The 18993-nt window shown below is 36.0% G+C and overlaps 1 protein-coding gene across 4 annotated transcripts; it reads left to right on the top strand.

The window, feature by feature from the left end:
• Positions 1 to 6081: 6081 nt before the first annotated feature.
• Positions 6082 to 18898, top strand: LOC119996158 (protein GIGANTEA-like). Of its 4 annotated transcripts, none has more exons than XM_038842696.1 (16): positions 6082 to 6313; positions 6722 to 7207; positions 9142 to 9213; positions 9387 to 9441; positions 9558 to 9700; positions 10221 to 10495; positions 10763 to 10818; positions 11733 to 11973; positions 12284 to 12434; positions 13727 to 13936; positions 14102 to 15640; positions 16680 to 16748; positions 17193 to 17411; positions 17609 to 17701; positions 17912 to 18240; positions 18447 to 18898. In XM_038842696.1, the coding sequence occupies exons 2-15, from the start codon at positions 7121 to 7123 to the stop codon at positions 18209 to 18211; spliced, it is 3510 nt and encodes a 1169-aa protein (XP_038698624.1). In that variant the 5' UTR covers positions 6082 to 6313; positions 6722 to 7120; the 3' UTR covers positions 18212 to 18240; positions 18447 to 18898. The 4 variants fall into 4 exon arrangements, with proteins under 4 accessions (XP_038698624.1, XP_038698623.1, XP_038698622.1 ...); XM_038842695.1 differs by having other exon boundaries at positions 6083 to 6313; positions 6857 to 7207; positions 17912 to 18237; XM_038842694.1 differs by having other exon boundaries at positions 6083 to 6313; positions 6781 to 7207; positions 17912 to 18237.
• The last annotated feature ends 95 nt before the right edge of the window (positions 18899 to 18993 follow it).

The raw sequence follows: 18993 nt of genomic DNA, 5'->3' as shown, positions 1-18993 counted from the left end.
AAAAATAGTAATTAGCATGGGCATATATGTCATTTCATTAAACACAAAGTGTTTTAAGGGGTCAACGCATTGCGTATAAGACCCCACAACTTAAATAATCCAATTAGAAGATGACACGTCGAATACCCATACATGGCAAGACATGCATGCATGCATCATATCATCATCATCTTATGTGCTCTCTCTGTAGTCTCGCGAGAACGATCAATGCAATAATAAAGAAAAAGATACAGGTGGGACCCACAGGGATCATGTGCTTAGGCTGACATCTGAAGATATATTCCTAGCACTGCATTGTGCCACGTCTTTTTATTCCTCTTTGTATATAACTATATATATATATCTACAACTCGTCTCTGATTGGACGTGGAGTTTTCACAAATTTTTAACTTACGAGGGGTGTGGGAAGAGGATTTGCTGAAATTATTTCAGTAATTTCACATTATCTACATCAATGAATGCATTAGATGTGATGTTGTTAAATACAATGCAATCATGTGGAAATCGGGTGGAATTGACTAAAATAATTCAGCCCCCTATCCTGATTCCCGAGAGTGAGTGTACCACCGGATACTTTCGTTAACTACCCGTTAAGGATAACTGTAAAATTCTAACTAAGTGTTGCATGATAATGGGTTGGGAGAGATCACGGGCAGTGGCTTTTCATGTCTCCCGGGGTTCAATATATGTGGAGAGTTAAGAGCGTTTGATGAAAACCTTGATTTATTGGTTCTCATCGTCTCCAAACACCTCAAAATTTGTGCAACAATTGTGTTTTCAAGTACTTGTACACTATACACCCACAATTGATGCAATCTCAAGCGCTTCAAAATACATAAATTACCAACTACCAACCTCCCATTCCCTCCATCTTTTCTCTCCTAGTTGGGTTGTTATACAATAATAGAAACTTTATCTTTGAGCAACTGCATGTAAAAATTTTACAGTTAATTATTAATAAATTTTTTTTGATTAATTATTAAAATTTTCCCTCAAATGTTCATTAAAATCTTTCCCACCAACTACTAAACAACACTCACATCTTACATGCTCTTAATTTCTCTTTCACAAGAGATTCTTTAGTTTTTGTTTTTTTTGTCAATCATTTTCAGTTGTTTTCATATTTCGTCATTTTCATTATACATCATCATTGCTACCAAAGAATTGTATAGAGTTTCATTAAATTTCCTTCAAAGTCATTATTGTTCAATAGTCCCTTCCTTCATGAATTCTCCATATAAGCCACAGAATCGCATACATTTGTGCAACATGAGTTTTATTATTGTTATCCCTTTTATCCGGTTAAATGGCAGGTCCATCAAACTGGCACTTTCAATCACAATACATGGAGGATTTTTTGGTTCTGCAACAACAAGAGTTAGATGACATTGCCTTGCTTGCCCATGAGCTTGCAGGAGTAGAGGAGACCGAGACCGAGCCACCACGATTAAAAGGATTATGTTGTGCGATAACTTGTTATTGACAGAAAGATGCAAACGCTGCTGCTTGAGCGGGATGCAATGAGGGCGGGGTGAAAGGGAATTCGATTGGCCATTGGATAGGATTGGAAGACTGCCATTGGGAGTTATTTTCGCTCTCATTTTCTTGAGAGTGGGGCTGTTGTTGTGAGGGAGGTGGGGGATCCATTTCGTATCTGCTGATTCAACAATACAATCAAGAAATAATCATAAAATATAATCACATTAATATTGTATAAATTTGAACTAAATGAAAATGGTGATCCCTGATATTAAGCACCAATTGAAACTAATATGAAATCAATCAAGCAGCAATTTCATAAATCATGAGAAAAATTTCCTAATTGGGATGAAGATACGCAATAATTCCATAAAACTAGAACAAACAAGAATGAAAATCTGATATAGAGGAAAATAATTGAAAGAATTTCATAAAAACATATATAAAAGAAACTAATTCTTACAACAATTCAGAGTCCCAAATCAGGATAGGGTTAGGGTTTAATGGCAATTGGAAGATGAAATCAAGACATGTTTTAATTAGGATTTCAATCGCGAAAACCAAACATCTAGATTTCGAACCTCATTAACGAATCTGGCTTAAATCTAACCCAAAACTAGGAAATCAAAACACACCGATTTACGTCATCTCCATTTTAAGCAAACCTTGTACAAGAAAGAAGAATTTACTCACAGGTAGAGACGAAATAGAATGGATATAAACACTGTAGAAGGTGGACGATGGTGCTTGAGGCTGCGCCAGATTATGTAGTCGTGTGCGTCGCTATAGAATTTTTTTCCTTACCGAGAGCTGTGGAAGACGCTTTGTGCAAAAGGGCGATACGATATTGAAGATAGATGATACAAGTGTCGTTTAAGATAGGGTGTGGGGATGCTCAACTTTCACTGTTCAACAAATTAGTCACACTTCATATCTAGAGCTTGTGAAGAGTTGAGTTAAAATTTGAAGCGTGATTTTTGTGTCATTGTGAGCTTGCAACACTACACATACCAAGAATAACATGTTTCACGCATTCCATACTTCATCCATTGTGGACGCTGTAACGTGCCAACTTGGGTGCTCTCTGGACGCCAAATGTGAATGGCAATGGATTACGCGGAGGTCGAGTTTGCCGGCTCCATATGAATCCTTTCAATTCAGATAATTAGATTTAAATTTTCTTATTTATACACTAAGACTTGTCAAGTCATTTGGGTGAAGTTGGACAATAAGAGTATCCGTATACGAGTTAAAAGTCTATGGTTTCTCATAACTAAAAATTTATATGAGTTGGTGTTGAAACACTACCACAAAACTGATTAGATATTACCTTGAAAATATGTAAATAAGAACAAATCGAATCAAGTTTGATAAGATGATTGAGTCACGAATTATGTCGCTCTCTTTAAGACGATTTCGTAACTCTACCTCTGAATTTTGTGCAAGCAGTATACAACAACATTGTCTCCAGGATAAAACAACTTAGTACCTCTGTAAGTGTTCTTTACACAAGAACACCAACAATTGTAAGAACTTTTTCTCTGTCTTTCTCAATTGTATATCTCATAGAGACTCATCCTTCCCTTTTATAACACTCGAAAAAATACGTCTCTTCACAAAAAAAAAAAAGAACGACGCGACTCTTCGTATTTACGCAATGTTTAGTATAAACAAATACAGAAAAAAGTGTTTTATAGTTTTAATAAAATGAAAATTGTTATTTAAAAGAGAGAAAAATTTTGTATTGACGCAACGTTCAGTATAAACAAATACAGAAAAAAAACGTTTACAGTTTTAATAAAATAAAAATCGTTATTTAAAAGAGAGAAAAATTATAAGTTGCGAAGAAATCAAAGGCCTCAAGCCCATATTTTGATATATATAATAATGAGCTTGTTTGGGAGTGCTGTCAACTATGGTGAGGTGCTGTGCGATGCTGTGAGTTATAAAGCTGTGGTGCTCTGAGATGAGTTGGAACGCAAAAAGCTGTTTGGCGCATCACTTTTAAAACTGTGGTGCGGTGTTGTGAGGTGCGTTTGACGTGTCTAAATTACGGTTATATTATATGACTAATAATATTAATATAAAATCACTTAATATTTACATTATACATTAATCTAAAATAAAATAATTGACTTAATTTGATTACGTAGGACAATTCAACATATATTGTAAGCGTTTGGGAGTGCTGTGAGGTGCGGTGAGGTGCTGTGAGATAAAAAGCTGTGGTCCTGTGAGATGAGTTGGAACGCAAAAGCTGTTTGGCGTGTCACAAAAAACTGTGGTGTTGTGAGGTGCGGTGCATCTGAACATAGTTGAAACATAATGCCAAACACTATCAATATATTAGGATTAGAACTTGGGTTTAGGGCACAATTCCCAAAACTTTAAGTGTTGCCTTACCTTTCAATTCTCGTTTAATATATGTATTAAAATTCTTTTAAATATATGTAAAACACAACAGTTAGAGAATCACAAGTAGCTCAAATGACATTTATGTGTATGGTATTTCATAAAGGTCTCGAGTTCAAGTCTCCCCATCCCTTCTCCTTATAATAATAAAAAAAAACTTTATAAGAGTTGGAATTTAATTGCAATATGGTATATGATATGGTTTAGAAATACCAACCATGAAAAAATCAAATCAGAATAATTCATGTGTGTGTGTGTGTGAGAATTACAATTTGTGTATTTACAACGAAATAAGAACTTCAAAATTCAGGAAATTTGGCACGGATTTACAAATATTGATTGAAAGCATATCAGCATATTCAATGATCGGTTACAATTTGTGTAACTATAACCGATCATTGAATTTGACAAAATAAATAAATTACAACATTTGTAACGGACAGACAATTTAAATTCACACATTCCAACAATGAATGAACACCTCAACCAATAATACGAGATGAAATTCTTACAAAAACCAAGAGGTTGTAGGTAGGTTTGAAACTCCAAATAACATACCTTTGTTGCACCTTTGTCTCCAATCGTTGCAATATTACAATATTAATCGATCAACTTGAAGATTCTTCATTCCAATATAAACTTTGGACACATAAAATAATAAAAAATTTATTGTTGTTGTGTATGTATGACAATTGAATGAACAAAAAAAAAAGAATAAAATTTATCATTTTTATAGTAAATAAATTATTTCTAACTATGGATGCCACTATCTAATAGTGACAAAAAGTCTGACATTAATGGAAATCAGAATATTCGCTGTTTTTGTTTATTTTTTAAAAGTCAGATTAAATTGTGTATTCCTAATTTGGAAAGCAATAATTTTCAAATTAGGAAAACACCATCTCTCTATTATGGTTTTTTTTTCTCTCTCTCCTGCTATTAGTAAAAAAACCATGGATAAATGATAAATCACATCTAACCCACATTAAGTGATCATTACTTATAGAAGAACAATGAAAATGACATAAATGAGGATCATAGATTACAATAATTTAAAGTTTAATGGTTGTCATTGTCATAAAGCTACAAAAGTAATGGAAATTAAGAGTACATATATTTCCCGAACAATACTTTTGTATTTCAAAGATTCTTTTGACACGGATGATGTCCCCAAAAGAAATGTCAAGGTTGGATATTGTGTTCATGTGTAGTTTGAAAACTTTACAATATTGAAACTACATGGTATCAGAACAATTTGGATCCTCCATCTGTTAGGCCTTTTCGGAAGTCATTAAGAATAAATCGTTGACAAGGTGAGGATACAACCATAACCCTATAGTCTATTTGTTGGGCTTTGAATCACGAGTCCATAAGTGTTGTTGGGTCTTTTTGATATTCTTATGGATATAACACCAACAATGAGGAGTACAAACCTAACCCATATATAGTTCCACTTGAATCCAAACCCCACAAATGTGGTTGAGTGCTAAGACTACAAAAGTCTTACATTGTTTGGTGAAAATCAAGTAATGTGGTTTGACCCGACATCATCACACTTGACACACTTTTTAAAGGACAAAGCCATGCAAGCTTTGAGATTAGAACTGACAATACCTTAATTTGATTGGGTCAAATCTCTCTCTCATCTTCTTATTTTCTTCCTACACTCTTCTTCTCATATCTCTCATATTCTTCAAATTATAAAAGACACGAGTAACACCAACAAACTACATTTAAGTCGTAAGATTAAAATGATTTTTTTTAAATATAATTTTTTAACACAAGTGAATTTAAGATTTCACCCCTAGATTTGAACTCTTAAGTTATGTTATATGTCGAATATTTGGTATTCAAATTGATTGTTGGGGATTATTTTTATATTATGTCCATAAAGAAATAAAGTCATGTCATCTTTGAAATATCACATACATAAATATCATATGGAGCTACTCCTGATTCTCAAATTCTTAATGATTCTTGATAATGTATAATTTCAAAATGGTGGGGGTGACTAGTGACGAATGACCTGAAAAAGCAATGCATATGATGTATGTATGTATGTATGTATGTATGCATGTTGTATGGGTATATAGGTAATGTATGGTATGGGTGCATGTAATATCACAAATGCTGACGTGGCAGGAGAAGCAGCCTCTAAGGTGAGAGGAAAATATCATTGGCACGTTGGCAGGCCAATCTGCGAGGAGAGTACGTCTAAAGATCTCCCCGCACCACCTCCTCTTCTCCCTCTCTCCTCTGTCTCTCTCTCTCTCTCTCACTCTGCCAAAACTACCACCTCTCAATAATTCAAAATCAACAGAACCTGGATTTGTAAGATAATATATTTGTGATTCTGCAGACAAACTGCTCATTAATCACCCACAATTTAGTCCTACACACACCTCCAGACTCTATCTTCCAGGTTCCTACTTCCCTCTTTTCAACTTTCATTTCTTTTTAGGTTTTCTGTTCTTCATTTCCTTTCTTTTTTCTTCAGTGAATAGCACTATAGCAGTATACACACACGCGCGCGCGCGCACACACACACACACGTATATATTTATTAATTTTTTTGGATTCAAGTTAAATCATTGTTTGCATCAATTCCTTTTCGAAGAAAATCCTGGGAAAATTTTCAAGTTATTATTAATATATATATTTTTTTTATTTTCAATCGTTCCTATATTTTTTTTTCTGTAGTTAAGATTTATTTTCAAAATTATTACCTGATAGAAATTCGTATTTTCTAGCAAATATAGCGTATATACTAGTTTTTGATTATTCATATAATTTTTCTTGCGGTTTTGAGAGAGATCTTACTGTTTTACAGATATAAACCAGAATATTTTGTATTTGTTCCACTTCTGATTCTAGACCTGTTGTTGCAAGGCATGAGATTGGAGGGTTATTACAGTGTGCCCAAATTTTGAAGTCTATCTAACACTGTTTTCTAATTTTGGGGAAGAGGTTGAGAACAAACACATACTACTGAAACTCAGTTTGAGTCCTGATATAGAAGAGGTTGTGATGATCTGTATTTGAAGCTTTGGACGCAATGGCCCCTTGATTCTATGTTTTGTAATTGATAATTTATCGATCCTGGGAGTGATAACTCTGCATGGGATGTTGAATTATCGGATTTTGATTCTTGCTTGCTAGCAGCTAGAGTATTAGCTTGTTGGCTCGGCTCTGGCCTGTTCTCCTTGCTTTTGCAAGGCAATATTTATCCATGGCTAGTTCATCTGTGAGTTGGATTGATGGTCTTCAATTCTCCTCACTCTTCAGGCCTCCCCCACAAGATGCCCTGCTACGAAAGGTGCGAGAGCCCGCTTCTTTTTATTTCCAAATGCTAAATTTCTTGATTTGTTTTGCTTAAAGGGTATTAGATGCGTGTCTGTGTCTCTTTTTTGAACTTTTAGTTGTTATGTGGCGATTGTTTGCAATCAGTTTAAGAGGAGATGTATGGAAGCATGCTGTTCTAGACATATTATATCATAAGATGAGTAAAGAGCATATTTGTCAGTTAAAATTAAAAGGCATTTACAGTTTGAAAATATTGTTTTCTCTATTCTTTTTCCTTTCTTTTCTTAGGTCATTAAAGCACTTCTGCTTCTAAACTATTCAATAAAGGGGTAAACTACTAAACTCTCAGTGTCACAAGGTCCTTAAATATGCTTTAATGCAGGAGGAGTCTTCAAAATTACTTTAATGCCGAGGAGTCTTCAAAATGACTAGTTCAGTTTTCCTTTTCATGATTATAGGATTAGGAGATTTGTAATTGTTAAGATTAGTTACTTTGTCATTCAGTCCAATAAGTTAACTTGTTGGTTTGGGGCATTTCACATTATTTATACCATATTCTAACACTCCCTCTCACCGTGTGGGCTTGGCAATCCGATGACCCAACACGTGCACAACAAACGAGGCCCAATGCCAGGGCTACTCTCACACAAGGCCCCACAACTTGGGCAACGATAAACACACGGAGACCCACACTTGGGACAACAATATTAGTTACTTTGCCATTCAACCCAATAAGTTAACTTGTAGGTTTGGGTATTTCAAATCATTTATACCATATTCTAACAATAATAATTAATAAATTAACCATTGAGCTAAAAAGAGCCAAGATGAAGGAGTTTTTGTTTATCAAAAGCTGAAAAAGAATCACTAGGATTCAGATATGTCACATAAATAAGCAACTCGGTAGTCGTTTTATCGATGTCTTTAGGAACTTCTTGCTTATTAATAGCTAATCAGAGTTTGTTTGTTATTAGAATGTATGCATGTATGAGCATGGGACACTATTTCAGTGGTAGATTGTCGAAGCATAAATTCTAGAGATTACATAGCATATGGTGTTATGTCTTTTACTCACCAAAAAAAAGAAAAAAGGAAAATAAGAAGATGTTATGCCTTTAGCACGGAAAACTTGGTCGTGTGAGGCTCAAATTAAGGTATCAGAGTTTGTTGGCTCAGTGAATTTGGCAGAGTAAGGCTTGTTAGGAAGTTAAATGTGCGTGTCAGTTCTGTTTAGCAACGAACAAGTATGCGTGCAACTTTGATAAAGTTGCTTTGAGCTAGTAGCTCTGAAAAAATAGCTATGAAGAAGGGGAATTACAAAATCTTGTGAAGGAGTCTCAAACTCTCTAGGTGAGGGGTGTGATTTAGCAAGTGTTGAATGCCGAAAGTAAAATATCCACACCTTTTAACACCAGCAACTATCTGAGCATGAGAATAGATTGGTTCACATTGAGTAATTCCACCAAACGACATTTTTTTTATTGTGTATTAATATTTATAGTAAACCGCTGGGATTTCACTTTCATGATACTTGTCAAGACTTAATACAGCTCTTTAAGCTTGAAGAAATTCGTTCAGTTGAGGTCTATCAACTAGTAGAGCAATGATTGCTTGATCAGGAAAGTTGTGGTTGTCTTTGTTCTGCTTGATCTGTTCAGTTAATATCCTGACAGATAATTCTTCAGATGGTGGATAAGATCTTTGGCCAAAATTGATACCCATTCCTTGACATCTCATCTTATCTTAAACTTGCAGCGATAAGATTTTCTTCTATCTAAGATCTTTCGACAAATGTATCTTTCTTCATTGCTGAATGTTTTATGAGTTCGTATATCCTCTGCCTACACTTTGATTTCTTCCCTTGATGATTATATTTTTGTCCTTATTACTCTATTTTTGAATATAATGTGTTTACATGCCACTTAATTTAGTTGAATGCTGGCACAGGCTGAAATCACTGCCTATGTAGAGTACTTTGGCCAGTTCACATCAGAAAGATTTCCTGAGGATATTGCTCAGGTCTGCTCATTCCTTTTCTTTTTCTCTCTGTCTCTTTTATTTATTGCAAAAGGGTCTTTCTCTTCTGAGCTCCCAATTTCAGTAGTGATACAAAAATTTGCAAATTTCGCTGAAAACTTCACAGTTTCTAGCTCACAATAGATGTTAATTACCAGTGTTGATTCTCTTTTCAGCTGATCCGCAATCATTACCCATCAAAGGAAAATCGTCTTTTTGACGACGTTTTGGGTATTGAATCTTAACTAGCTTTTTTTATGCAGTATTTTGGTTATGCTGAGAAATTTAACATTTCCATTGAAGATGCTGACGACTATTGCCCTTTTATCTGTATTTTTTTATTCCAGCAACATTTGTCCTTCATCATCCAGAGCATGGACATGCTGTTGTTCTTCCGATTATATCATGTATTATTGATGGCACACTGGTGTATGATCGGAGTGGTCATCCGTTTGCTACTTTCATTTCCTTAGTTTGCCCTAGCAGTGAGGTAATGATAGCAATCCTGTTATGCGTGCACATTTCATTTTAGAATTGTTTGATTACTTCCCTTTTTGAAGCATCATTCAGGCTTTACTGTCTGTATTCATTTAGGGAGCAACTTGTTATGGTCTATCTCGTTATTAATATCCTCTCTAGATAACCCTTTAGACCTATTAAAGTTAATGTATTTATGCCTGATTTAGTAGTGTTAGTGGTGTTCGTGTATATAAATACTGTTGCCTTCTTGGTATATTTAACCATGAGAATAAATTTGAAGCTTTCAAGATAACCTACAGTTTATACTATCAAGTGATATTAACAGGCTATTTGGCATACTTTTAGTCTCTAATCATTATTCAGGAGTGAAAAGACTTCTTTGCGAATGAACTGTGTTTAGTAATTCTATTTCCAGTTTTTACAAGCTTTTATCCCTTTTTAAGCCTCATATTTGTCTTGTAAAGCTTGCAAGGGATATCAAAGTTTAAGAAAAAAAAAACATAAATACATGTACCGTCATTCTTTTACAGAATGAATATTCAGAACAGTGGGCTCTGGCATGTGGGGAGATTTTAAGAATTTTAACTCACTACAATCGCCCAATATACAAGATGGAGCAACAGAATAGTGAAACAGATAGAAGCAATAGCGGCAAGCATGCTACAACAAGTGAATCTGTTGATGGGGAATCTTCTAATATAACTATGGTACACCAGGAGAGGAAACCTTTAAGACCTTTATCTCCATGGATTACAGATATTTTGCTTGCTGCACCTCTTGGTATCAGAAGTGATTACTTCCGCTGGTGAGTGCATTTTGTTTTTCATTTGGTTTTGTGTTGCTCTTCTGTTTAGGAAGTGTTGCTTTGCTTTCTTTATGCGTATTTGCCAACTACCTGAACATATTTTCTTTTTTGATAGAAATAAACACACGTGAAGAGATTCTTACGGAAACTTGGTTAATCAAAGTCTATTTCTGTCCAATTCATTAGTTCGTCTTGCAATACTAAGTTAAATTTATTCACAAATTTTGAAAACTAAATTAAGATCACAAACCTTTAATGTGTTTACAGGTGTAGTGGTGTTATGGGTAGATATGCAGCTGGGGAACTCAAACCGCCTACAACAGGTTAGCTGGATCTTTCTTTAAGAGTATCTGACGTGATGCCCGATTCGGCAGTGATTTGCAATGAAACTCTGTCTAATCTTCCAGCCTTCGTTTATGAATAATTTTTGGCTAATTTCACTTGAGGAAATTTTATCATATAAGACCACATAAGAGAACTTCCTGTGAAAAGGTTTTGTTTTTTAAAAACTTGATAAATGAAACTTAATTTTTGCTGTAAGTTGGTGAGTGACATTTAAGTGGAGAGGTTAATGGAAAATGTTGAAAGCTATATAACTCTTAAAATATGTTCCCTAAATACAAATTAGGCTAATTGTCTGCTAGTTTGCGTTACTAGATATGATGTATTTGAGATTATGGAGAAACCATTTCTATACTGGGTGTAATTTAAGGAGATCATATATCAAGATGTCTTAGAAGTTAGATGGTACCAGACAGAATATTATTTTGATATTTATTGTGGCTTAGCCGCTTAGGTGCTGTTTTTTAGAAATCTGTCAGATGCTAGTAGACATGTCAGTTTTGCTCCCATAGAACATGGATTTCGCAAAACCTTTTCCCCCTAAAGGGTGTTTGAATCATAATAAAAGCCAATCACACGGTCCTGCAATGGAGGCTCAGGATTGAGGACAGGGAAAGATGCACATTGCCTTCCCACGGTGTTGTGGAGAAGTTGCTTCTAGGATTTGAACATGTACCCCTGAAGTTGCTGCGAGACAACTTTACCACAAGGCCACAAGTTTGTCCTTCGCAGTGTTTCTTGTGATGATGGGTGTAACAAAACTGAGTGGACAGTGAATCTTGGCTATGTACTCTGAAAAGCTTAATGTGGTGCATTGTATCTTATAAGATTCATAATTAACTTTACACCTTGAGTTGATAAATACTACTGCAAATTAACATCTGTTCTCTCTTAGCATCTTCTCGTGGATCTGGAAAGCATCCTCAACTAATTCCATCAACTCCAAGGTGGGCTGTCGCTAATGGTGCTGGAGTTATATTAAGTGTGTGTGATGATGAAGTTGCTCGCAACGAGACTGCTACTTTAACTGCTGCTGCTGTTCCTGCTCTTCTTCTTCCTCCCCCAACTACTGCTTTGGATGAGCATCTAGTTGCTGGGTTACCAGCTCTTGAGCCATATGCACGTTTATTTCATAGGTAAATTTTGAGAACTAAATTTTGTTGAATGGCTTTCTTCCACGTATGTGCTATGGTAATGCATCGATAGAATGGTCCTTCACTAAAAGATGACTTTCAATTAACAGCTTCACTAAAAGTGTTGGTCTAGTAAAAGAGCTACAGGACTCAAAAAATAATGAACTTTATATTTCGTTATGTGGTCTCAAGACAAAGGCCTCATGTTTGTGCAGATTTGTTTATTAAATAAAAGTGGATGCTTTTGTTGCTGGATGAAGCATCCTTCATTGTTCATATCATAGAATTTATTGGATTTTTCTCTTCTTGGTAGGTACTATGCGTTTGCCACTCCTAGTGCGACCCAAAGACTTCTTCTTGGACTTCTAGAAGCACCACCATCATGGGCTCCAGATGCACTTGATGCTGCTGTACAGCTTGTTGAACTCCTTCGGGCTGCTGAAGATTATGCATCCGGCATAAGGGTAAGTTAGATTCACTTAATAGCAAACATTTTTTTTCTAATGCTGTGCTGTTGGATGGTGATCATTTTATTTGACTTTTAAATGCCATTGTAATGCTATAAAAGATGACGAGAATGAAAGAAAGAAAAAGAAGAGTTGCGTAAAGGAACGAATGGAAACGTTTAGGGTTTGTTTGGTTACAGTTTTCAAAACTGTTTTCTGTTTTTGAAAATTTAAATGGGATTGAAAATTCGTTTGGGTGGATGTTTTTAGAAATTATTCTGTAAAACTGAAAACCATTTTTGGTTTTCAAAAACCAAAAAACCAAAACTAGTATTTGATGTTTTCTAAAATTCTTTCCACTTTCCTCTTTCCTCTTTCTCCGTGCAGAATCCTCTACCAAATGAATTTTGTTTTCATCATTATTTCTTAAAATTGTTTTCAAAATCTAAAATTAAAATCAGTTTTTGGAAACAAAAAAGCAAAAGCATTCCCAAACACACCCTTAGAGTCTTAGATTGCCTCTTATAGTCGTATCTGTTTAACCCTTACCGGCCGAATGAGTTACAATATCATGTTCTCCCTCCTTATTAAATATACTACTGACCCTAGAGCCCCCTAATATATGATAAGTAACTAGCAAGCTCATAAACTGACTTCACATGAGTTGTTTAAAATTTATGTTGCAAGCACTTTCTTGAATGAATTAGCAATTCACCTCAACATACTTTGTTATGTACGCCAAAAAGGAAAACGTCAACACACTTTGTTATTTTATGGAATACTGGATTAGATGTAATAGTAACAGGTTCATAGTTTAAACTTTAAAGCAATAGACTCGTGGACCATAAATGCTTAAGCCCAAGCTCGTTTAGCATATTCTTCAGCCAAAGCAATGAACTAGAGGGTTGGGCATGGCATTATCCTCTGATTGAGGACTAAATCTAGAAACCACTGTTTGCTTTTCAACTTTGTAGTGATGCCTAAGGGAAAGTGAAATGAAATCACTGTTTTCTTAGCTTCTTGCATACTCTAGCATTGATTGGGAATATATTTTTCGTTATTATACCCAACTGAGTCTCACTTTAAAAGGTATGCAACACCCGTGCATACCTGGGAGCTTCAGACATATAACCTGAGTGTTACTGAAACCAGTTTACTAGTCACCTCGTTCTTGATAACCTCTTCACAACTTACTTTTACCCCAATTAAAATGTCAAAATTGAAGGATGTTCTCTAGTTCTTCAACAATTAATATACAAGCAAATGCTCTTGCATTGTAATTATTTTCCAATTTTTTTGTTTGTTGATAGCTCCCAAGGAACTGGATGCACTTGCATTTCTTGCGCGCAATTGGAACTGCCATGTCCATGAGAGCAGGTATAGCTGCTGATGCTGCAGCGGCTTTGCTTTTTCGTGTACTTTCGCAGCCTGCTTTGCTTTTTCCTCCTCTCAGACAAGTTGAGGGAGTTGAAGTACAACAAGAACTGTTGGGCAGCTACGTTTCCTGCTACCGGAAACAGGTGAAATTGGAGTTTTTCAGTTTCTTTTCTCTTTTATCCACTATGGTTTGCGCTTTCAATTGCTGAAAATTGCTTTCCTTTCTGTTCTATGCGAATTTGAATTTTTTTGGAGCTATTCAGTATATGGATAATCAAACATATGTCTCAAAATTGGCTTATGAGCAGATAGAAATGCCTGCAGCTGAAGCAAGTATTGAAGCCACTGCCCAAGGGATTGCCTCGATGCTTTGTGCTCATGGTCCTGAGGTTGAATGGAGGATCTGTACCATATGGGAAGCAGCTTATGGCCTGATTCCTTTAAGTTCCTCAGCTGTTGATCTTCCTGAAATCATAGTTGCAACTCCTTTGCAGCCTCCTATATTATCGTGGAACCTCTACATACCTCTACTTAAGGTGCTAGAATATCTTCCTCGTGGAAGTCCATCTGAAGCATGTCTCATGAAGATATTTGTTTCTACTGTTGAAGCAATTCTTCAGAGAACTTTCCCACCTGATTCTTCCAAAGAACAAAGCAAGAAATCAAGATACTTTACTGGCATAGGATCTGCCTCCAAAAACCTTGCTGTTACAGAGCTCCGTACAATGGTCCATTCACTCTTTCTGGAATCATGTGCCTCTGTAGAGCTTGCATCACGCCTGCTCTTTGTTGTGTTAACTGTATGTGTTAGTCATGATGCTCAATTCAGTAAGAGCAAAAGACCAAGTGGTGAACAACCTTATCCATTGGATGAGAGCACTGGGGACCTGCGAGCAACAACTAAAAAGCAGAGTGACATGAAATTTAGAAAGACAAAGAAACAAGGGCCTGTGGCAGCATTCGACTCTTATGTTTTTGCTGCTGTCTGTGCTCTTGCTTGTGAGCTGCAGTTGTACCCCCTTATTTCAAGGGGGAGTACTCATTCTAGTTCTAAAGATGTTCAGGATGTAGCCAAGCCTGCAAAAATGAATGGATCTATTAACGAGTTTCAAAAGAGTATTGATTCAGCAGTTCATCATACTCACAGAATTTTAGCAATTTTGGAGGCACTTTTTTCATTGAAGCCATCTTCTATAGGCACATCATGGAGCTACAGTTCAAATGAGATAGTTGCTGCTGCTATGGTTGCTGCTCATATTTCTGAACTGTTTAGACGGTCAAAAGCTTGTATGCATGCACTCTCTGTCTTGATGCAGTGCAAGTGGGATACTGAAATTTACTCCAGGGCATCATCGTTGTATAATCTAATTGATATTCATGGCAAAGCTGTTGCATTAATTGTTGACAAAGCTGAGCCATTAGAAGCAACGCATGCATCATTTTGGAAGGATCCTCTTGTGAATTTCGATGGCCAAACGGATCATCAAATGGCGGATACTAGCTGCTTTGATTCAGCGCAGTCATCTACTCGAGAATACAAAGATTCAGTCCATTCAGAAATCAAAGTCAAACGTGAGAGAGCATCGCTTTCAGATGAAGGGTCTGGATGTAACTTGGTTAATGGGATTACTGGTTTTCCACTAGATGCTTCAGATTTAGCCACTTTCCTTACAAAGGACAGGCATATAGGACTAAGTTGCAGTGCAAAAGTTCTCCTGAGATCAGTTCTTGCAGAGAAACAAGAGTTGTGTTTCTCTGTAGTTTCACTGCTATGGTACAAGTTGGTTGCTGCACCTGAAACTCAGCCTAGTGCAGAAAGCACTTCTGCCCAACAAGGATGGAGACAGGTGATGCTTTTAATTATTTATATCTTTTAGTCATTGATACATCTGAAGCAATACAAATTTCTAACTTAAAGGTGTCCCCTACATTTTGAGGAAATAAATTGGTAAAAATAACAGCGAAAAGTAGTAACAGCAGTTGGAATAGTTCTAACAACAATGAAAAATCATCAAACACAATTCAATGATTCATACTTGTGGCATACTACTACCTCTTGGTACTGTTTCCTGTAAGAGTTAGCTGCGGCAAAAGTAGAAAGCCAACTTTGTTTCTCTATTACTTCCCTTATCAGTAAATGCTTATTTTTACTCATTTAACACTTTCGAATGTTCAGGTGATAAGTTTGTTATCAATTGCCGGATGAAGGATGTCCTTTCTGACATTTGTAAAAGGACTTATTCCCCATTTAAGCAACCTGTTGTTTAAAATGTTGTAAATTAGAAAGGCTTGTAAAATTGTGTCTACTTATAGGGATATTTTATGGATTTTGGTCTTTTTGTGGGATCTATTTTTCAAGCAGGGAAAGTTGCAGTGAGATTCAGTTGACAAATATCAAAACATTTATAGACTAAAGGTGCTGGGAAACCATAGTTCTCTGAGGAAATAAAAGATGGCTTTTAGTGTAGCGTAACCTAATGCTGTAGGTTCACTTATCAAAAAATGTGACAGGCTTACCCTGTATGATACAAACTTTCTAATTTTGACAAATGCATTATGAGTTCCATCCCATATGAGCTGGTATCTTATGATCATTTGGAGATTTTTCTGACACTCTCTTCTATGAATTATATGGATTGACAAACCATATCCTTGTTATAGTCATAGTCAGTTGGACTAGTATAAAAGTTGGAGGTTGTCTGTGTACTTGATCAAATTCTCCGTACCGCTATCTAGGCAAATCTGAAATTACAATTAACTACAATGCATGAGAAGATTGTCTAGCTTTTTTGTGCTGGAAATTCATTAAAAGTCCATGCTGCATTTGAATTCTTATTGTTATGTTCCTTTTCAAACATCTGTTTGACCATTTTGTGGATGTAATAGGTAGTCGATGCACTATGCAATGTTGTTTCAGCATTCCCAACAAAAGCGGCTACAGCAGTTGTGCTTCAGGTCTAAATTGTGTTCAAGTTGTTCCCTTGTAAAGGCTATTTCTTTTTTTTTACCCTAGGGTGACACCATCTCCTAAAAGAGAATTAAGCAATTCAAAACTTTCAGCGGAAGTATGATCCTGATAGAAATGAATGGTAGAAACAAATACACTATGGATTCCCATTGATTTTGTCATAGACTCATGTAGCCAATCCCAAACTTTTGAGATAAAGGCTCGGATGATGATGATGATGAAAACTTTCAGAGTTCAGAGGATAAAAAATATTCGAAGTTTTTGATAGTGCAGAGTGCAGTTTGTGATTCTCAAAATGATTATGTTGTTTGTTGTCCAAAATCAGGGAAGGTGTCACCTAGTTGGTGTCAGAATAAACAGCCTTAGTCTCTTTTTTGTTTTTATAATTATTACTCACCTTGTATCACTCCCATGGCCTTATGTGCTTGCAGGCGGAGAGGGAATTACAGCCTTGGATTGCCAAAGATGATGACCAAGGTCAGAAGATGTGGAGAATCAACCAGCGGATAGTAAAACTGATTGTGGAGCTAATGAGAAACCATGATAGGCCAGAATCCTTGGTAATTGTGGCTGGTTCTTCAGACCTACTTCTACGTGCTACTGATGGAATGCTGGTTGACAGAGAAGCGTGCACTTTACCACAGCTGGAGGTAATTTGAACCGGAGGTTTTTTTATAATCTATGTAATTACACGATTTAGGAATAAAAAGAACTGCAATTTTAAGTAACTACCTGTCAAATATCAGATTAGTTAAACGCTTATATGTAAATGGAGTTTCATATGATTTCCTAATACCTCTCATGGATCAACTCTCTGTTGACGTTTTAATCTTCATGAAACTTACAGCTACTAGAAGCGACTGCTAGAGCAGTTCAGCCTGTGCTGGATTGGGGAGAATCTGGATTGGCAGTTGCAGATGGGCTTTCAAACCTGTTAAAGGTAAGCAAACATCCCTAGGCTGTAAAACGGCATGTCACTCAACCATGCTTGATTTGCATCTCCAGTTGTGCAGACTACTGCTTATTTACACGCAGTGGCAAAGAGACTCATGACAAAAATTAAAGAACCAAATACGAATACTTTGCTCATTTTCAATGCTTTTGAGAATAACTTTAGTTCATGTAATTTCCTTTGGAACAATATGTGCAGTGTCGACTACCGGCTACCATTCGATGCCTTTCTCATCCAAGTGCTCATGTCCGTGCTCTAAGCACGTCAGTTCTTCGTGATATCTTGCATACTGGTTCAATCAAATATAATCCTAAACAAAGGGTCAAAAATGGCAGCCATGGCCCCTCCTATCAATACTTCAATATGGATATCATTGATTGGAAATCTGATATTGAAAAGTGCTTGACGTGGGAAGCTCACAGACGACTCGCTACTGGAATGGCCATACAATTTCTCGATACCGCTGCGAAGGAATTAGGCTGCACCATTTGCAGATGACATCAATTTCCAAGAGAACCATTTTAGTAAGTTTATCAGTCCTATTGTTTTTGATGAACATTATTTACACCCAGTTTTTTACTAAATACACTCCATTAACCCTTTAAAAACACGCTAGAGTGGGGTATACTTTGTAAAAAATGGGGTGCAAATAATATTCATCTTGTTTTTAGTTTTTGTACTGCCCAAGTTAGATTCGGAAGCGAGAAGAGCTCATATTTTAATTTCTTGTTAGATTATCAGACACTTGGATTTTGTTCATGAAGATTGCAGTGGATATATGATAAAGGAAGATACACCAAGGAAAAGAGAAGAACAAATGCACCATAAAACTGGCGATTGTATATAGTAAGTATGAAGTTGTTGTCGCTGGTATATGCTAATATTAGACATCAGGTTGCTATGATGTAATTTAAATCCTCTTTACTTTTATGGGTAACCTGAATCAAGGTCGAATGGGTTGTACTCTTTGTGCGCTACATTCCTTACTATTTTTTGACTCAATTTTGTTGCCATGTCTCTTTTTTGTTAATAGTTGGAAATTACTTCAATTTTTTTTTCCCTTTCTGGGAACCATCTCCAGCTTAGTTGGTAATGCATTCCCATCTACCTAGACGTTAGGTCTAGGGTTCGATCCCCTCCCCATTCAATGTATTAGAAGAAACCAATTTTTTTTTTCCCCCTTAAGGAGCCTGAATATTGTATTTTTTTGTTAGTCTAACAAACAAGCATATATGAGCATCTTCAAAGAGGCCGTATTGCTATTGATTTGATGAATATGA

The sequence above is a fragment of the Tripterygium wilfordii genome, chromosome 4, assembly GCF_013401445.1.
Source record: "Tripterygium wilfordii isolate XIE 37 chromosome 4, ASM1340144v1, whole genome shotgun sequence".
Lineage (NCBI taxonomy): Eukaryota > Viridiplantae > Streptophyta > Magnoliopsida > Celastrales > Celastraceae > Tripterygium > Tripterygium wilfordii.
The sequence above is the reverse complement of the archived record's forward strand: the minus strand, read 5'-3'. Positions and strand labels throughout refer to the sequence as shown.

Excerpts from the sequence above, each read along its gene's own strand:
- LOC119996158 (XM_038842696.1), top strand. The coding sequence starts at position 7,121 with ATGGCTAGTTCATCTGTGAGTTGGATTGATGGTCTTCAATTCTCCTCA. Across the intron at positions 12,435-13,726 it reads ATTATGCATCCGGCATAAGG|CTCCCAAGGAACTGGATGCA; the intron begins GTAAGTTAGATT and ends GTTTGTTGATAG. Across the intron at positions 17,702-17,911 it reads GGCTTTCAAACCTGTTAAAG|TGTCGACTACCGGCTACCAT; the intron begins GTAAGCAAACAT and ends CAATATGTGCAG.